The sequence below is a fragment of the Balaenoptera acutorostrata genome, chromosome 7 (assembly GCF_949987535.1).
Source record: "Balaenoptera acutorostrata chromosome 7, mBalAcu1.1, whole genome shotgun sequence".
NCBI classification, from domain to species: domain Eukaryota; kingdom Metazoa; phylum Chordata; class Mammalia; order Artiodactyla; family Balaenopteridae; genus Balaenoptera; species Balaenoptera acutorostrata.
This window is the reverse complement of record NC_080070.1, coordinates 108,927,922-108,945,858: the sequence shown is the minus strand read 5'-3', so window position 1 is coordinate 108,945,858 and position 17,937 is coordinate 108,927,922. Positions and strand designations below refer to the sequence as shown.

Sequence of the window (17,937 nt, the reverse complement as noted above, 5' to 3'; positions counted from 1 at the left end):
GAGGTCTGCGGACAAAGTGCCCCCACCAGCTGCTCCCAGGTCTCCAGGACCAGATGGGGGTCTTGGCAAGCCCTAGGTGACCTTGAAATGCTGGAAGGATAGTCTCCCTTCCATCCTCAAAGCGCAGGGTGCCAGTGGGAAGCACAAAACCTCTTCAAGCTGGATGGGTAGATCTCTCCTGCCTGCCCACATTCCCCTGGTATGAAGCTCTCTTTGCCGCTCTGAGTTCTGACATTCTGGAGCCTCAGGCACTCCCCATCTGTAAAATGGGCATGGGGGGCTTGCCAGTTCTAAGAGGCCAGGTGGGGTCTCTGTGAATTCCCTGAAATAAAACTGGAAACCCCAGAAGTAGCATGACTTTTTACTCAAAGAAAGCACAAACATGGCAGACAGAACTCAGCCAGAACGAGAGCACACGGGACCCCACCCCGAGGCCATGCTCACAGTGGGGGGCCCGTTAGGAAGGAGGCCCACCCCAGCTCCAGCCCCTGGTGGTGGCCCCAGACAGCAGGTCTCAGGCTGTGCAGTGGCTCCTTGGAGCCCCCAACCCAACCCTCAGTCTCCCAGAGCTCTAGGTGGGCTCCCTACCAAGAGGACTCAAGACCTGCGGAGCAAGGACCTACAAAAACCCCCTCCCAATCTCTCTTCCCCCAACCCCCAGCCAGGTGGGAATAGGCACACCTTTCCAGGGCGTTGCTGGGGTGGGGCCAGGGCTGGGGGTGGAGTCAGAGTTGGACACGGGGCCAGGGCTGGGGATGGAGTCAGAGTGGGAGGTGGGGCCAGGACTGGGGGTGGGGCCAGGGCTAGGGCCCGGGCTGGGGGTGGGGTCAGGGCTGGGGGTGGGGCCAGGGCTGGAGGTGGAGTCAGAGCCAAGGGGTGGAGTCAGGGCTGGGCTGGGGCCAGGGGTAGAGTCAGTTGGGAGGCGGGGTCGGGGTCTGCCCGGGGCTGCAGATGGGGCACCGCGGGACTCAGTGCTAGGAACCCCGAGGCCCCAGCCCAGGCTGGGACAGCGCGGGCGAAGCGGCGGTGACTTGTGCCCAGCACGCAGGCTCCAGCCGCGGCACGTTTTCTTTCACCAGCCCAAAGCCCGCCCAGGCAGGGTGGGGGGCAGCCGAAGAGTGTCCACCGGCTCTCCCAGCACCGGAGAACTTTCCTCCGCTTCTCCAGGCGGGGCCCCTCGGACTCACCGGGCCCTCACACCACCTGGGCGGTGCGCTTGCTGCGCCACACCACCACGCCAGTCATGGCGATGGTCAGCAGGATGGGCGCTGCGATGAGCGGGATGAGAATTCCGTCTGGGGGGTCCTGCCAGTGGTGCCTGGCCACGGAGCAGTTCTGGAAGAACCGCCTGTGGACCCCAGCGATGAAGCTCTCCGCCAAGGGGTTGGGCCAGTAGCAGCCCACCACGTTGGTCTCCACCTCGGTGCAGTTGGTGAAGCTCTCGTAGTACCTGCGAAGGCAGAGGGCTTGACCGCCTGGCTCCTCTGCCCCCTCTCACTCTGGCCCTGACCGCCGGGAAAGTGGGGGGCAGTCCCGTCTGGCCGCCTGCTCTCATCATGGCCCCAGGCCACAGGGGAAGGCCTCCTGCTATGAGCCCTGTTGGGCCAGCAGGCTCCATCTCCCTGGCGTCCTTGCCCAGAGGTTCTCTGGCTTGGCGACCCCATGCCCTGCTTCCCACCTCTAGGCCTCAGCCCCGCTTTCATCTGCCCCTGAGCCCCCGCCCCAAAGTGCACAGCCATGTTCTACTCCCCTTCGCAGGCTGCCGCGTCACAAGCTCGATTCCCCTCGTGCCCACCCCGGCAGACAATGACCTCTGCACAGAGCCTGGTGTCATCGAGCCCAACCCCTGGCCCTCCCATCTTAAAACAGAGGCAGCAGAGCCCAGCAAGGAAACTCTGAGGCCATGAGCTCCCCAAAATATACCTCATGCCCCGGTCTGCATCTCCTCCATCATCCCTGCCCTCATCTTGGTCATCCACAGCCGTCACCTGCTTCCTATGAGGACGTGAACTCCCAACGCCCAAGGTCTGGGCCCAGCACTTCCCAGGTCTTCCCAGAGGGTACTCTGGGCCTGGCTTCTTTTTCCAAGACCATGGGATGTGTGGAGTCACAGTCACTTGGACCTGCAAGGCCCTTGTCACCTAAGGCCACTCTATGGGCCCCCCGGGGAGGAAGTCTCCCTGAGGCAGGCCGAGGGCCAGCGGCCTCCCAGTCAAGTCAGCCTGCCCTCATTTACCTGGTTTGGAGGGGCGTGTCCCACCTGTGAGCCCAGCCCCGGCCTGTCTTCCTCTCAGAAGTCACCTCCCCCAGCCCCAGCTGACAGGACACGTGGGATTCCCCCCGCCCCAGGGTCCTCCTGTCTGTGTTGGTCAAACCTGCAAAGGGCACTCAGCAAACCACCCATGAGGAGCCACGTCATCCAGCGGGCAGGCTCTGGACGGTCCTTGAAGCCAACCAAGGGCTACAGCTACCAGGACCCAGAGTTCAGCCCAGCGGACAGCTGGCCTGGGATTAGCGGCCTCTGGGGTTGGTGGCCTAGGCTGGCAGCCATCGTCCAAGATGCTCTGGTGAGAGGGCTGGTCAGACACCTGCCAAGGTGCACCAGCTCCACCACTGCCCACACTCTCTTGCACCTGGCAGAGTGCTGCATGCAGGACAGGTATGGGAGCGGAGAGGCTCCGGCCTCAGATCCCCGCAGGAACCAGGCCCTGTGGCCACCCCTCCTCCCTCTGGTGCTGACCCAGGGAGCGTGGCCTGGCCTGAGCAACAGGAAGGAACTGCTTCCTGCAAGGAGCTTCCTGTACAGAACCCCGTCTCTGCCTGGAAAGGCGGTGGGAAACGGGGCGGCTAATCACTCAACCAGGCCTTCGTAGTGCCCACGCCTCCTGGCAGCCCCGGGCAGTTTCCCAGCCCAGACGCTGGGGTGGCTGGTCAGGCACACGTCTGCCCTGCACCCCTCAGGTAACGCAGACAAGGGAGAGCCACACGAGGCAAAAGAGAGCGGGAAGCAAAGGGTACGGCCTGGAATCTGTGTGCAGAGCCGTGATGTGGGCCCCTGGGACATGTTCAGGCTCTGAGACACCTCACCAGCCAGGTCCTCAGGCAAGCCCATCACTCCCCAAGACCCACCCCTCCCACTGGGCCCCGTCAGTGACCTGCCACCCCGGACAGAGCCTCTAACCTGACACCCTGCCAAGCCTCGACCCACCCCAGGGCTCAGCAGGGCTGAAACGAAGCAGATGGAGCTGCGGGAAGCCCCACTGTGGACAGCAAGCCTGCAGGGGCTGGGGAGTGGTGTGTGGCCCGTGTGACCCCCATGCACGGAACACAGCACAGGGCAGCAGCTTAGGGGTGGGTCAGGATGAAGAATCAATGTCCTTCAATCCCAGCTAGGCCACTGACCATCTTCGTGACTTTGCCCACATTACTTAGCCTCCGTGAGCCTCAGTTTCCCCGCCTGTAAATGGGGTTCATAATTCTTATCCAATAAGGTGACGGAAAGGACCAAAGGAGGTGAAGTGAATACACTCCTGGCAAGTGCCTGGCACATAGTAGGTGCTCGGTCTCGGGGTGAGCCCCAAAGGCCAGGAATGGGGCAGAGCTGAGCACAGCACCCATCTCTGTGGATCGACCTATGGGGCCAGGCGCAGAATGCCCACACCTGGTGCTTCCCAAGAACGCTGGGAAGAGGCTCCGAATTTTAATAGCAAACGCTTTTAGGATAAAAGACACCGAAAGGTCAGGCACTCAGGCACATGGCAAGAGTTGTAGAGGCCAACTCCCACATCCCAGCATCCCGCCCTTCCCTGGGCTGGGGAGGCAGAAGGCAGGGACACACACATTTGCACACACAGCTCCCAAGCCCTGTTAACTCACCAGCCCGAGTTCAGGCTGGAGATGAAATCAGGGTGTTCTTCACAAGGAAGCTGCTGTTTGTGTGACATCGCAGAACCAGGGTCACGACAGGGTCTGTGCTTCCCAAGCGTCCCCTGGTCACCCAGGGCCTCCCCATGTCCTCCCTTCAGTCTGGCTCCCAGAGCAAGAGAAGACGCAGCCATAGCCCAGATGGGAAAGGGGGATGCAGAGGCCGGGAGCGAGGCAAACCGCCCCTGTCAGACTCCCTCTCCCGCCAGGCAAATTTCCCTACTCAGGTGGATGTCGGCCCCTCTCTCTCCAACTCCCAGAGCCCCCTCCAGGCTGCCCCCTCTGCTGTCCTCAGGCCCCAGGGCTGGATGTCTGATCACCTCGCTGAGGCTTTAGCAGGTGACAAAGGCACAGGATGGGAAGCGCCCACCTCATCCTCCCTTACCCCTGACCCCTGTGTGTCCACTCCAGGCTTGGCATCCAGGCCAGGCTCAGAGGACAAGAAGAAGTCTGGCCAAGCCTCTTCCCGAGTCCCCAGCCCCCTTTCCCAGCAGACAGAGAAATTTCATACCGTTTGATTCAGCAAACGACTATGTCTGCGAGGGACCTGTGGACGTGCCCACAAGGAGCCACTGTCCCCTGGGGAGATGGGCATGGAAGCCCCTAGAACAGCCACTGGGGACAGAGAGCACAGGGGCCAGGGTCTTGGAGGGGAAAGGGCTGATGCGACTGAGCAAACCCAGGGCTCCCAGGGAGGATGGGGCCCCCAGGCAGGCGCGGCTCACAGGACAGTCTGAGTCTGCAGCAGCCGCCAGCAGCGCACCAGGTTGAGATGGCCAAGTGGGAAGTGGAGGAGGGCGGGCACAGCCCATCGGTGATTTCTGAGGAGGTGAAAGGGCCACCTTGACACTTGATGCTAGGTGTGACCAGAGGAGATCAAAAACCTCGGGAGCTTCTAGAACGTGGGGCCCTCTGTGGTGAGGCACTGCTCCTGCCGCACCAGGTAGAAACCAGCGGGGTTCAGTTTCTCTGGGGTCCACTGGTCCTGACTACAAACCCAGCCCTGGCCGGTGCTGTGAAGAAAACCCAACATGACAATTTCCACCCAGCATGGACCGTGCAGAGAGGCAGGCACACCAGGGCAGGGCACGAACCCAGCTCAGGAAGGGCAGTGGGTGTCAGGGTTTCCCAGAGACATGACCTCGCTCAGAGGAATGGGGGACACACAGCCTGGAGGGTCCAGTTTGGAACTGCCAGGGTGGTCCGTGAGGGGAGCGGAGGGCTGTGAGGCTTGGAGTGGACCTCGGAGCATGGGCGCACAGACACCGAGGGCAGGACGTGGGCAGGGCGAGGGCGGGGCACAGGCAGACGGTCAGCAGGATACAGACGGGCTGTGGGCAGAGGGTAGGCAGGCCACGGGCAGGGCATGGGCAGGGCGAGGGCAGGGCGAGGGCAGGGCGTGGGCAGGGCGTGGGCAGGGCGTGGGCAGGTCGAGGGCAGGGCGTGGGCAGGCCCAGTGCCTGAGCAGGGACACTCACACAATGAACTCCGACAAGTTGCACCACTTCCAGACCTCCACCTTCTTCATCCTTTCGGCAAAGGTCTTGCCGCAGTGCGGCAGCATGGCCAGCATGCGCTTCTCATTGCAGCCGCCCACTGGGGGGCACTCCCCTAGAGAGGAGACAGCCGTGAGCGCTGCTGGAATTGCTGGCATGAGCCTTGATGTCCCTCAAGGCCAGCTGGGGTTGTCCTCCTTCACCTTGACCTCCATGTGACCCGGGGAGGTTGAAGCCAGCGCAGAAAGAGTGACCCACTTGGAGGCATCAAGGAGACAGGACCCAGAGGGCCCGCGGCCTCCCAGGGCGGCATGGGAAGAAGCAGGTAAGAGGAGGGCAGCATGCAGAGAGACAGGGGTCCCGGGAGGGGAAAGGCTGCGGGCTGATGGATTCTGGGCTGGGTGGGGGCACGGAGCAGGGAGCAGGGACGACCGCTGCACCTCAAGGGTGAGGGCACCTGAAGCATGTCCCCAGAAGGATTCTGAGAGTCTGATGACAGTCCCAGGCCTCTGGGCAGCGACAGAGGCCCCTTGACAGTAAGGACTGCCCACTCTGTCAGAGCCACCCCCTTGAACTCCAGGAGGCCAGGGGCTGAGGGCTGCAGGGTCCAGCAACAGCGGCCAGTCCTTTGAACATTCTTGGGGTCTCACAGGACCCCTGCCCCAGGATTTCTCGTCACTCTTCCTGAACTCTGCCCCCAACACTTCCTGTCCCCTCCGCCCCCAGAGAAAACCCTCCTCCCACTGGCAACACCCGCCTGTCTGACCCTCAGGACCCATCCCCCCACCCTCTCCAGGCACCCGATTTCCGGGGGTCAGATCCCCCCCTCGTAATCTTCCCTCTCATGACCCTCAGCTTTGGCTCCCATCATATAATCAAGAGAAAGCCCTGCTGTGCGTGTCCTGGAGTATGTATGTTGTATTGATATATGTATGTGTGTACATCTATGTGTGTGTGTGTCTATGTGTATGCTGCCCTGCCATGTGTGTCTTGGTGTGTGTGTGTTGTGTTCACATCTGTGTGTGTTGTGTGGGTAGGTATATCTGCCCTGCCATATGTATCCTGATGTATATATGTGTACTGCTCTGCCGTGTGTGTCTTGATGTATGTCTGTTGTGTGTATATGTATGTCTATGTGGTATGTGTGTTTGTACGTGTGTATCTATGTGTACGCTGCCCTACTGTGTGTATCCGGTGTACGTGTGCCTATGTGGGACTCACAACTTCACAACTTACAATAATCTTACAATAATGAAGACAATGTGGTACTGGCGTAAGAGGAGACATATAGATCAATGGAATAAAACTGAGAGTCCAAGAATCAACCTTCATTTTAGAATAGAATTATTTTCTATAAATGTACCAAGACAATTCACCAGGGAAAGAATAGTCTTTTCAACAAATGGTGCTGGAACTACTGTATATACACATGCAAGAGAGTAAAGTTAGACCCTTTCCTCACAATTTACACAAAAATTAACTCAAAACATATAAGAGAACTAAATGTAAGAGCTAAACTATAAAAGTTCTTAGGATAAAAGGAGAAAGTCTTTGTGTCCTTGTATAAGACAAAGTCTTCTTAAATATGACACCAAAAGCACAAACAACAAAAGAAGAAGAAAGTGAACTATATCAAATTTTTTAACTTTTGTGCTTCAAAAGATACCATCAAGAGAGTGAAAAGACAACCCACTGAATGAAAGAAAATGTATGAAAATCATATTTCTGATAAGGGCCTTGTATCTAGAATAGATAAAGAACTCTTATGACTCTATAAAAAGAGAGCAATGACCCATTTAAAAATAGGCAAAGGATCTGAATAAACATTTCTCCAAAAATATACACAAATGACTAATAAGCACATGAGAAGATAATCAACATCATTAGCCATCAGGGAAATGCAAGTCAAAACCATAATCAGGTATCACTTCACACCCCCCAAGATAGCTATTATCAAAAAGATCTAACAAAGGCTGGTGAAGATGTGGAGAAATTTGAACCCTCATATGCTGCTGGTAGAAACGTAAAATGATGCAGCCATATTGGAAAATAGTTTCCTGGCAGTTTCTCAAAATGCTAAAACTACAATTACTATATGACCCCACAATTACACTACTAGATGTAGTAGTGTAATTTCTTTCCATAAAAGAATGAAGTACTGACATGTGCTACAACTTGGATAAACCTTGAAAACATTATGGTAAGTGAAAGATGCCAGTCACAAAATACCACATATTGTATGATTCCATTTAATGAAATTTGCAGAATAGCCAAATCTATAGAGGCAGAGTGCAGATTAGATTACTTAAGGCCAAGGGGGTTGGTGGAATGGGGCATGACTGCTAATGAGCATGGACTTTATTTAGGAGTGATGAAATGTTCTCAACTGGATTGTGGTGATAGTTGCAAAACTCTGTAAATATACGAAAAAACATTGAACTATATACTTTAAATGGGTGAATGTGTGGTATGTAAGTTATATCTCAAAAAGCTTTTTTAAAAAATAAAAGCTTTTTCAAACATTCAAAAGTTGAAAGAAGGTATTACGAGCACACTCAAACTTCAAGTAATATTTAAGAATTTCCTTTAGGGAGAAGGAAAATAATATCAGAAGTAAATATTGATCTTCACAAAAGAATGAACAGCATCAGAAATTGTAACTCTAGGAGTAAATATATAAAATTTGTTTCTCAATATTTAAATCTTTTAAAAGATAACTGACTGTGAAAACAAAAACAATAACGTATTGTGGGGGCTTCCCTGGTGGTGCAGTGGTTAAGAATCCACCTGCCAGTTGAGAATCCGCCTGCCAATGCGGGGGACACGGGTTCGAGCCCTGGTCTGGGAAGATCCCACATGCCGTGGAGCAACTGGGCCCGTGAGCCACAGCTACTGAGCCTGCGCGTCTGGAGCCTGTGCTCCGCAACAAGAGAGGCCGTGACAGTGAGAGGCCCGCGCAACGCAATGAGGAGTGGCCCCCACTTGCCACAACTAGAGAAAGCCCTCGCACAGAAACGAAGACCCAACACAGCCAAAAATAAATAAATAAATAAAAATTTAAAAAAAAAAAAAAAAGAATCCACCTGCCAGTGCTGGGGACACGGGTTCGATCCCTGGTCCGGGAAGATCCCGCATACTGCAGAGCAATTAAGCCCATGCGCCACAACTACTGAGCCTGCACTCTAGAGCCCACAAGCCACAACTACTGAAGCCCACACACCTAGAGACCGTGCTCCACAACAAGAGAAGCCACCGCAATGAGAAGACCGCACACTGCAATGAAGAGCAGCCCCCGCTCACTGCAACTAGAGAAAGGCCGCATGCAGCAACGAAGACCCAAAGCAGCCAAAAATAAATAAATAAATTTATATAAATAAATAAATAATGTATTGTGGATTTACAACTTAAGTTTAAATAAAATGTATGACAGCAATAACATAAAGGGCAAAAATGGAAGGTTCTTGTGCTACACGTTAATTGATATATCATTTAAAGATAGACCGTGATAAGGTAAAGATATACACTACAAACCCTAAAGCAACCACTAAAGTAACCAAAAAATAATAATAATTACAGCCAATTAGTGAAGGAGAAGAAGAAGAAGGAGAAGTTGAAAAGTGAAAAAAGTACTAAGTCCAAAAGAAGGCAGAAAAAGAGAGAAAGGGGAAAGAAGAACTTACGGTACCATGGTAGATTTAAACCTAACCATATCAATAAATTATCATATTGAAAGTAAATGGTCTAAGCACCCCAATTAAGAAACAAAGATTGTTAGATGAGATCAAAAAGCAAGACCCAATATTAGGCTACTTACAAGAACCCTACCTTAAAATGACTCAAATAGATTCAAAGTAAAAGGTGGGAAAAGATATGCCATGCTACCACTAATCAAAAGAAAGGTGGAGCGGCTAAATTAATACTGGACAAAGTATATTTCAGAGCAAAGAATATTACCAGAGATGAAAAGAGTCATTCCATAATGATAAAGGGCTCAATTCATCAAGAGGACATAGCAATGCTAAGCATGTATGCACCCAATAACAGAGCATCAAAATACACAAAGCAAAAATGAATAGAACTACAGGGAGAAACTGACAAATCCACAATTATCATTGGAGAAGTCAATATCCTCTCTCAATAATTTATAGAACAATAGACAAAAAAACCAATAAGATTATAAAAACGTGAGTAGCAGAGGTGTGCAGGGGTAGGACAGGAGCCCAGTGGCACTGGGGTGGATACATACGGTTGTTGGGTGAAAAGGAGAAGTGACACTGGAAGGTAGACCCAGAGCCAGACTAGTGCAGGTGTGCAGGCCTTCCCAGTTTATTTAAAGCCTAACAGAAGGCAGAGGTGAGTTTTTAAACTCAGCACTGCCCCACTGAACCCAACCTGAGCCTCAGAGCCTTCACGTCACGGTGTCCCAGGTGAGCAGGCAACCAGCAGCCAAGATGGAAGCTGATGCCCCTTCAAGAGGAGGGTTGCCATCTGTGCAGGAAGGGAGGGCGATGTCCTTCTGAAGCTTAACCACGCCACCCATCAGATGCCAGCCCCGCCCCCTTGTAGTCACTGCTTTGCTGTGTGGCTCTGGAGAGGTCCTTCACCTTTCTGGGCCTTATCTCCCCGTTTATAAAAAAAGGAGTTATTCTGATTCTGGCTGTTTTCACTAGTTAATAGTCATGCACCTGGGAAATCTCTCTCAACTTATCACCATCTGGCCCCCACTGCCCCACACACACACCACTCTGCCGGGACCCTCTGGCCACCCACCCTCCTCTGCAGATGACCACAGCCCCCCTTCCCAGGCTCCAGCAGGTCTGGCTTGTGTGCTCCCACGCTGCCGATCCAGTTCTATTTTAACACAGCTCTCGACTTTCAAGTCGCTGAAGGAAACAATCATTGTAATAAAAGCCCTTTGAAGGCAGAACAAAGCCATTCCCCTCTGAGGCTGGTGCAGACCACCATACCTGAGCCTACCTGGAGATCTCTGCGGCTAGGGGGCTCCCTCCCGGCCCCTCTCAGCACTGAGTCTCTCAGGGTGACCACGTGAGGTGTCTGACTTGGCTGTACACCAGACTCACCCAGGCCACAGCCCAGGCCCTGAGACAGGGACCAAGAATCGGTGTTTGTTAAACCGCCCCTACGCCCACATAATTCCAACGTGCTGTCAGAGCCGAGAACAAGTGGAAAGAGCAATGCTTGCTCACAGTTACGTGCACACAGGCACGTGGAGATCTTGCGCAATGAAGATTCTGACCCCGCAGGCCTGGGGCACCAAGATGCTAATCTCTGACAAGCTCCAGGTGGGTGATGCGAGACCCAGGCCCACACCCTGCAGAGTAAGAGACAGAAAATGGGAACGCTGAAACCAAGAGTCAGAGGGGAGTCAGACAGCCCCGTGGCTCTGCTCCCCAGCCCAGACGCACTCACTCTCCTCTCTGAGGCTCGGTTTCCCTACCTGGAAATGGAGCCGTGACACCAGCCGTGACACCTCCTTGCCCGGCTTCCCTCCGCTTCAGTACCGACCAATGTCCACTGAGTGCCCTGTCCTAAGTGTGGTCCAACTCGCCGAGCCCTGCAACAGCCCGACAAGACAGGGCCACCGTGACCGGGAAAGTCATCCACCTGCGCAGTAACACGGTAGGGGGCCAAACCCAGGTGCAGCCCTGGGTCCAGGGCCGTGCAGGCCCGCAGTTAGCGACTTGAGGGAACGCAGGCTCTCAGGCTGAGGTGGAGGCAGATGATGAGAAGGCAGCCTGTGCTCCTTTCTCCCACTGGCCGCCCTGTTCCAAAGGCATCTTTTCCCGGCAGCTCACTGACAGGCTCCCCACCACAGGCTCTGAAAGTCCACCTGATGTTCTCTACACCCAGCCCTTGTACCCATTCCTGGCCCTTGTCTTGTCATCCCCTGACAGTATCCTCCCAGTATCCTCCATGGGTCTCCTGGGCTCCACCCTCCTCCCACATGGGCACGGGCCAGGCAAGTCTCACACTGTTCACCCCTGCTGGCTGCTACCACTCCTCCCAGCCATGGCCCAACTGGACCTGGCCCGTCTAGACCACCTGGACCACCATCTAGACCCAACTGAACCTGGATCCATGGACCTGGATGACCTGGACTTTAATCCTCTGGACCTGGACCCCCTGGACCCCTTGGGCCTTGAATACCTGGACCCTGGACCTCCTAGATGTCCCCTGGACCTTGAATACCTGGACCCCCTGGACCTCTTGGACCCCTTGGACCTGGACCCCTGGACCTGGAACACCTAGACATCCTCAGCCTGACCCAACCGCCACCTGTCAGATCACTGAGACCCAGCCCAGTGCTTTCTCCTCCTCCACCTCATTCTCCTCCTCCCCTCCCACTTCTCCCCGCCACTGGAGCCCCTTCCTCTTCTTCCTTCCTCCTTCCTTCCATGAATCTCCATGAACCCAGAATCTCCACGTGTCCCAGAATCGCCACATACCCGGCACCACAGGGGCCTGGCCAGGGCAGGTTGAGAATGTACCATCAAGGACCACATGACATCCTAAGGCAGGTTTCCTGGGATAACTTCCCCCGCCCATGGGGCGGGGGGCGGGGGAGGGGAAGGATGCTGTGAGGGTGCACAGGGCAGGCACCATGGGACACCTGTCTGATCAACCACAGGTGCCCTCCATGAGGGGGTGGGGAGACTGGCAATTACGGCACCATTTCTGATGCACAGGCTTAAGGGGCTCCCAGCCAAACCCAACAACCTGCCCTGTGTTAGAACAGTGAGGTAAAGATGCAGATTCCTGACACCAAGAAAGTGTGTTGCTGCCACCCACTCAAGCTACCAGCTGCATTAGTAAAGGTCTCGGGTATTAAATTGAAATAGAAAAACGTTTCAGTTGGTTCCATCAGGGAAACAAAGAAAATGCAGGACTGTGTTCCTTTTGTCCAGGGGACTTCCAGACTCTGGGAGATGATAAACAGCCAAACAGATGCATTTCCAAGAGAAAGGCCTTTTATGGCCAGTCATTTGGAAATGAAATACAGGAGCTCTCGTTCTCCTCCGGTGCAAACCAGCAGCGAGCAGAATCCGCAGGCTCTGCAGCAATGGGCCATGGCCAGTAGGGCTATGGGAGGGTGTGGTTTCTGAAAGGTTCTGCCCCCAGTCCCTGCAGTCTGGGGAGTTACCTCCCCACCCTGGACCTCAGTTTCTGTATCTATACAATGAAGAGGGACGTCAGAGGACCTTCAAACACCCCTCGGCTAACCACCTCCTTGCAATCACTGCGTCACTGGGGTACTTGATATCCAGCCACTGCATCTGGGCTCGCTTGAGTCCACAGAATCCAATGTGACAGGAGGTGGCTCAACAGCAGGACAACATTACTCCCACCAGTGACAAAAACAGTGACAGTGACATGTTCATACACACTGGCATGGGCACTCTGTCTGGGGGTGCTGTAAGTGAGCCCCTGGGAGCCACAGTTGCTAGCAAACTCAAGTGCCCACAGAATGTGTGCCAGGCACTGAGGGAAGCTTCCCATACATACAACCTTTTCATTCCACACTCTTGGGCCCCAAACAGCGTTATGGGGACTGAACTCATTGAATCCAAATGGCAATCACAACAGCCCTTTATAGGTTGCTATTCCTGCATCCACACTAGAGTGGGGGAAACTGAAGCTAAGGGCCAGTAAGTGTCTTATAATCTTGGGGTTAAGCCGCTGCAAAGGGAGGCCCCCAGGATTCACACCCAGACCCAAGGGGCTGGTCAAGGGCTAGGCATGAAACCAAGAAGTAGGCCTTGGGTTAATTAGTAGAACTTCAACCAAAAGTGAAAAAGGATGGGGGGAGAGGCTTTTTAAACTCAAGTAAGTAAATTTAACTTAGTCCAACTACAATTTTTGGTTTTACACTGGCCAGGTGAACTGCCATGACACATGATGTCTTGATTCCCTATCCTTCCATCTGTATGTTGTTTGTTGTTAAAAAGAGGGAACCTCATTTGGGTAAGTCGAGGGAATTGTTGGACTTCACCCTTCTGTTTTTGTGCTACAAGAGTTGAATTTTGTTCTTTGTGTGTATCTCTGCATTTGTCTTGTGCATAAGTGTGACTTCTATGGGAACCAAAATTTGTTTCCTGAATGCAGCACCTCAGGGTGCATCCTCCAGAACTGGACCACTTCCAGTTGCAAACCAATGAAATGTAAAAAGATGATTTTCCTTTGAATACAACCTGGCCATAATACTCCCTAGATTCAGGGGGAAAAAATTTGCCCTTTAATGGGTCCCTAAACTACACTATTATGCATTAGAGCTCTTTCACAATAGAGAGGAAAAATGGGATGAGATTTATAAACTAATAAGTTTTGTATTGAAATAAATACCTGATTCATGAATAAGTTTTAAAATGAAGGTATGGGACTTCCCGGTGGTGCAGTGGTTAAGAATCTGCCTGCCAATTCAGGGGACATGGGTTCGATTCCTGGTCCAGGAAGATCCCAGATACCACGGAGCAAATAAGCCCATGCGCCACAACTACTGAGCCTGCACTCTAGAGACCACGAGCCACAACTACTGAGCCTACCTGCCACAACTACTGAAGCCCACACACCTAGAGCCCGTGCTCCACAACAAGAGAAACCACCGCAATGAGAAGCCCACACACCGCAATGAAGAGTAGCCCCCACTCGCCGCAACTAGAGAAAGCCCGCGCACAGCAACAAAGACCCAACGCAGCCAAAAATAAATAAATAAATATTTAATTAATTAATTAATTTAATTAAATGAAGCTATGAGATCTCTGCCTATCTGGGTATATGTATGTCTATGTATACATTATAATTATATGTCTTTATCTTTGGATAGTATTACCAAAACTAATTTGTAAATGAGCTCTACTTAATTGGCTTAAAGAAAAGTAAGTGCTTACAAATCAAACATTTCTAAATACAACAAAAAACTAAGCAAAATGAATTTCAAGTTCATGTGATCTGGGGAATATTCAGTATTAAATTAATATCCAGCATTAAAGTTAGTTTAAGTATAGTTAATACAGACATGTCTTTAGAGTCATCAATGTTAAGTATGATAATTTTATTGTACCTAAGTTTACTGAAAGTCAGTAAATTCATATTATATCTATTGAAAAAGCTGTCAACAAGAAAATTAATTTGGTATGATGATACTGTCATAAGTAAAAAAAATAGAGATAAGTGGTATAGAAGCTTTTAGATGAACTCTTTTTTTTTTTTTTTTTTTTTTTTTTATTTATTTATTTATTTATTTATTTATTTTTGGCTGTGCTGGGTCTTTGGTTCGTGCGAGGGCTTTCTCCAGTTGCGGCAAGTGGGGGCCACTCTTCATCGCGGTGCGGGGACCGCTCTTCATCGCGGTGCGCGGGCCTTTCACTATCGCGGCCCCTCCCGTCGCGGGGCACAGGCTCCAGAAGCGCAGGCTCAGCAGCCGTGGCTCACGGGCCCAGCCGCTCCGCGGCATGTGGGATCCTCCCAGACCAGGGCTCGAACCCGTGTCCCCTGCATTAGCAGGCAGATTCTCAACCACTGCGCCACCAGGGAAGCCCTAGATGAACTCTTTAGAAGTAATTATGTTTTAGTCTTTCCAGATTCTTAGTAACTTGAAACTTTCGAGTTTTGCTGAATTAAGTTAAATGATAAAAATTTCTTGAAGGTCTAGGTCATTTTTTTTTTTAATTTTTTATTTATTTATTTATTTTTATTTTTTATGGCTGTGTTGGGTCTTCGTTTCTGTGCGAGGGCTTTCTCTAGTTGCAGCAAGTGGGGGCCACTCTTCATCGCGGTGCACGGGCCTCTCACTATCGTGGCCTCTCTTGTTGCGGAGCACAGGCTCCAGACACGCAGGCTCAGTAATTGTGGCTCACGGGCCTAGTTGCTCCGCGGCATGTGGGATCTTCCCAGACCAGGGCTCAAACCCATGTCCCCTGCATTGGCAGGCAGATTCTCAACCACTGCGCCACCAGGGAAGCCCTAGGTCATTTTTAAGATAAAATACTGGAACACTGATTGCTAGACAAGTCTATCTTCTTTTGTCTTACGAGAGAAAAAAAAAAAACTAAAGATGTTTGGGTTTATTAGACACACATCTTGAACCACTTTAAAGAGAGAAATTATGCTATAAAAATGTATTTATTAAAAAATATGTTTTTAGAGGTTAGAGAACATGTTTATAAGTTTGCCAATCAGAAAATGTTGGTATAACAAACAGTTCAGTTAGTTGGCTTTTGGTTTTTGCTGGCGATTAAGGTTTTTAAGGGTTAAAAATTCTAATAAATATGCTATTAAACTATTAAAAACAATAAGGAAATCATTTCAGAATGTAAAGAAAATACTTTGTCAGCAAGAGAAGGATGGAGATATTTTTGTTAAAGAAAAAGGGAAAATAATTTTGTCCTAGAGCTCGTTATTTCTAGATGGGAAAAAATAAGGGACAAACTTATATAGATACAGAAAGTTGTGGAAGGTTTATGGAAAAGGAACCTTAAGAAAAGAGTTTTGTGCATGGTCAGGATTGATTGAGATTAGATTGAATTTAAAAGCAAACTAATACAGGACTAGAGTTTGTTTTTCTCTCTCTGTTAAGAGAACAAAGTTTTCCTGGAATATTGAGCTGCTTTGATAACAGATTGTAAGTTTCTTTCTCTAGCTAACTTTGAGTTTTCCAAAGGGTCCCTGAGCCATCTCAGAAAGAAATATTAAACTAATTAAGATTATTTGGTCTATTAAACTACATGGAAAACATTATATGAAAAAATTTCTCTAATAAAGTTGTCACAGAGTAGAACTACCGGTGGCATGTATCACTGCTTGCTTTAAGTCTACTGCTTGGAGCATGTGCAATGTTTGTGTGACAATTTGATATAATTGATAAGATGTATAACCTATAAAATGTTTCCCTGTCAACATACCTTTGTAGTTGTTTGTTATGTCTGATTAGTTTTCCCCCAACATGGATAACTAGGCAAACATATAAACAAAAAGTAGAAGTAGCACCAAGGGAGATGATAGACCCAGGGCAGGCAGCAAACACAATCAAGGGACAGATATTTTGATCATCAGTGCTTTCTACTGAAAGATTTGCAATCAAAAGGGGGAAATGATAGAAGAAATGTTCACATATTGCGGTATAGGGAAGTCTTTCTGCTTTACATGATTTAACTCAAATTTTATGCTAATTTAAAACAGCCTATTTGTGGTCTATTAAACATACATTGTATGTCTGCTTTAACCATTAAGGGAAGAAAATACATTCAGAAAATAGTACAAACATGCATTTTGATTATTATCCTCATTGTAATATATCTACTAATTTTCAAATGTTTGTCCAGGTGCTATGACAAAGCAATCAAAGAGGGAAGTAATGTTTTCATAATACAAAATATTGATGCTAAGCTTGGAAATAGGGACTATTTCCAACTCTGTGTCCATTCCCCAAATTGAGGCAGGACTAGGCCCTGTTCCACCAGGAAGTAACCAGAGTGATCATCACCCCATTCCTCTAAGATTTGGGAAAAGTTAAAACAAAAACGGAACTAAAACCAAGCTCCTCTGCCAAGTTTATGATTAACCTTTCTATCCAAAACTTTATTCCCTTTCATATTCTGCACCTGTTCCTCCTCAGGATTGGAAAATATCAAAGAAAAGGGGGAACTGAAACCAAGCAGGACTCTGCAGGACCCTCTCAGGTACAGAAGCCCTTCTGGGTCCCCTGTTTCTTGTTTGTAGAAAAAAGCTTTAGTCTCCTAGGGGCCTCCCCTGAGTCACGAAAGCCTGGCTCAAGAATTAATGATTGAAAGGATATAGACATGTAGTGACAAAAATAGCAGTTAGGCCTAGAGAATGGTAACAATTTAAAGAGTAAATCAGCCATATAGCAGTCACAGAATCTTTACTTCCTCCCTGAAGAAGACAGATAACAGTGTCTGATGCATACTCCTGAGTTGTTTTGTACATACTTGATAAAAACCACCACCAGAGGGAAAAAGCTACCTGCATGATGATCAGACTGTGGCCATGACACAAGCAGCTCCATCTTGAGCAGTGCTGTTCTGCACGGAGTCCCCTGCACATCCTGGAAGCTTTCCTTTAAAAGCTCCTGCCCTCTGATTGGCAACGCGGAGCTGGTTTGGGGGATGCTAGGCTGCCATCTTCCTAGGTTCCTGGATTCCTGAATAAAGCATCTCTTTTCCCCCACCAACTCCTGTCTCTCGAACATTGACTTTTGAGCAGTGAGCAGCCAAACCTGAGTTCAGTTTTGGCTCCGGCTAGTAACAGACACAGAGGCAGAGGCCCAGCTGAGTGGTCTTCTGCTTGATCTCACTACCCCAGGGCCCTGCACAGCAGCAACTGCTTCTGAATTAGGGTTTGTAATTTTCAAAGAAGCACCTTCCCTGATGGGCCCTTCAGAGCCCGTGATGGGCCCCTATGGTCAATAGGAACCAGCCCCCCTGTGGCCCTGCGCCCTGGGAAGCCAGGCCCCCCACTTGGCACAGCTCAGAGGCAGCTC

At 50.6% G+C, this 17,937-nt stretch overlaps 1 protein-coding gene across 2 annotated transcripts in view; it reads right to left on the bottom strand.

Annotated features, from left to right (window-relative positions):
• Positions 1-345: 345 nt before the first annotated feature.
• RAMP3 (receptor activity modifying protein 3) overlaps positions 346-17,937 on the bottom strand; it is a 42,296-nt gene continuing 24,704 nt past the window's right edge. The window contains exons 2-4 of one of the 2 annotated variants that reach the window (XM_057549915.1): positions 5,403-5,535; positions 3,877-4,937; positions 346-1,450 (exon numbers count right to left, since the gene is read on the bottom strand). In XM_057549915.1, coding sequence (XP_057405898.1) covers positions 1,195-1,450; positions 3,877-4,058 — 438 coding nt within the window. In that variant the 5' untranslated portion in view covers positions 4,059-4,937; positions 5,403-5,535 and the 3' untranslated portion in view covers positions 346-1,194. The remainder of the gene's footprint in view (positions 1,451-3,876; positions 4,938-5,402; positions 5,536-17,937) is intronic. The other variant, XM_007187687.2, reaches the window with a different exon arrangement.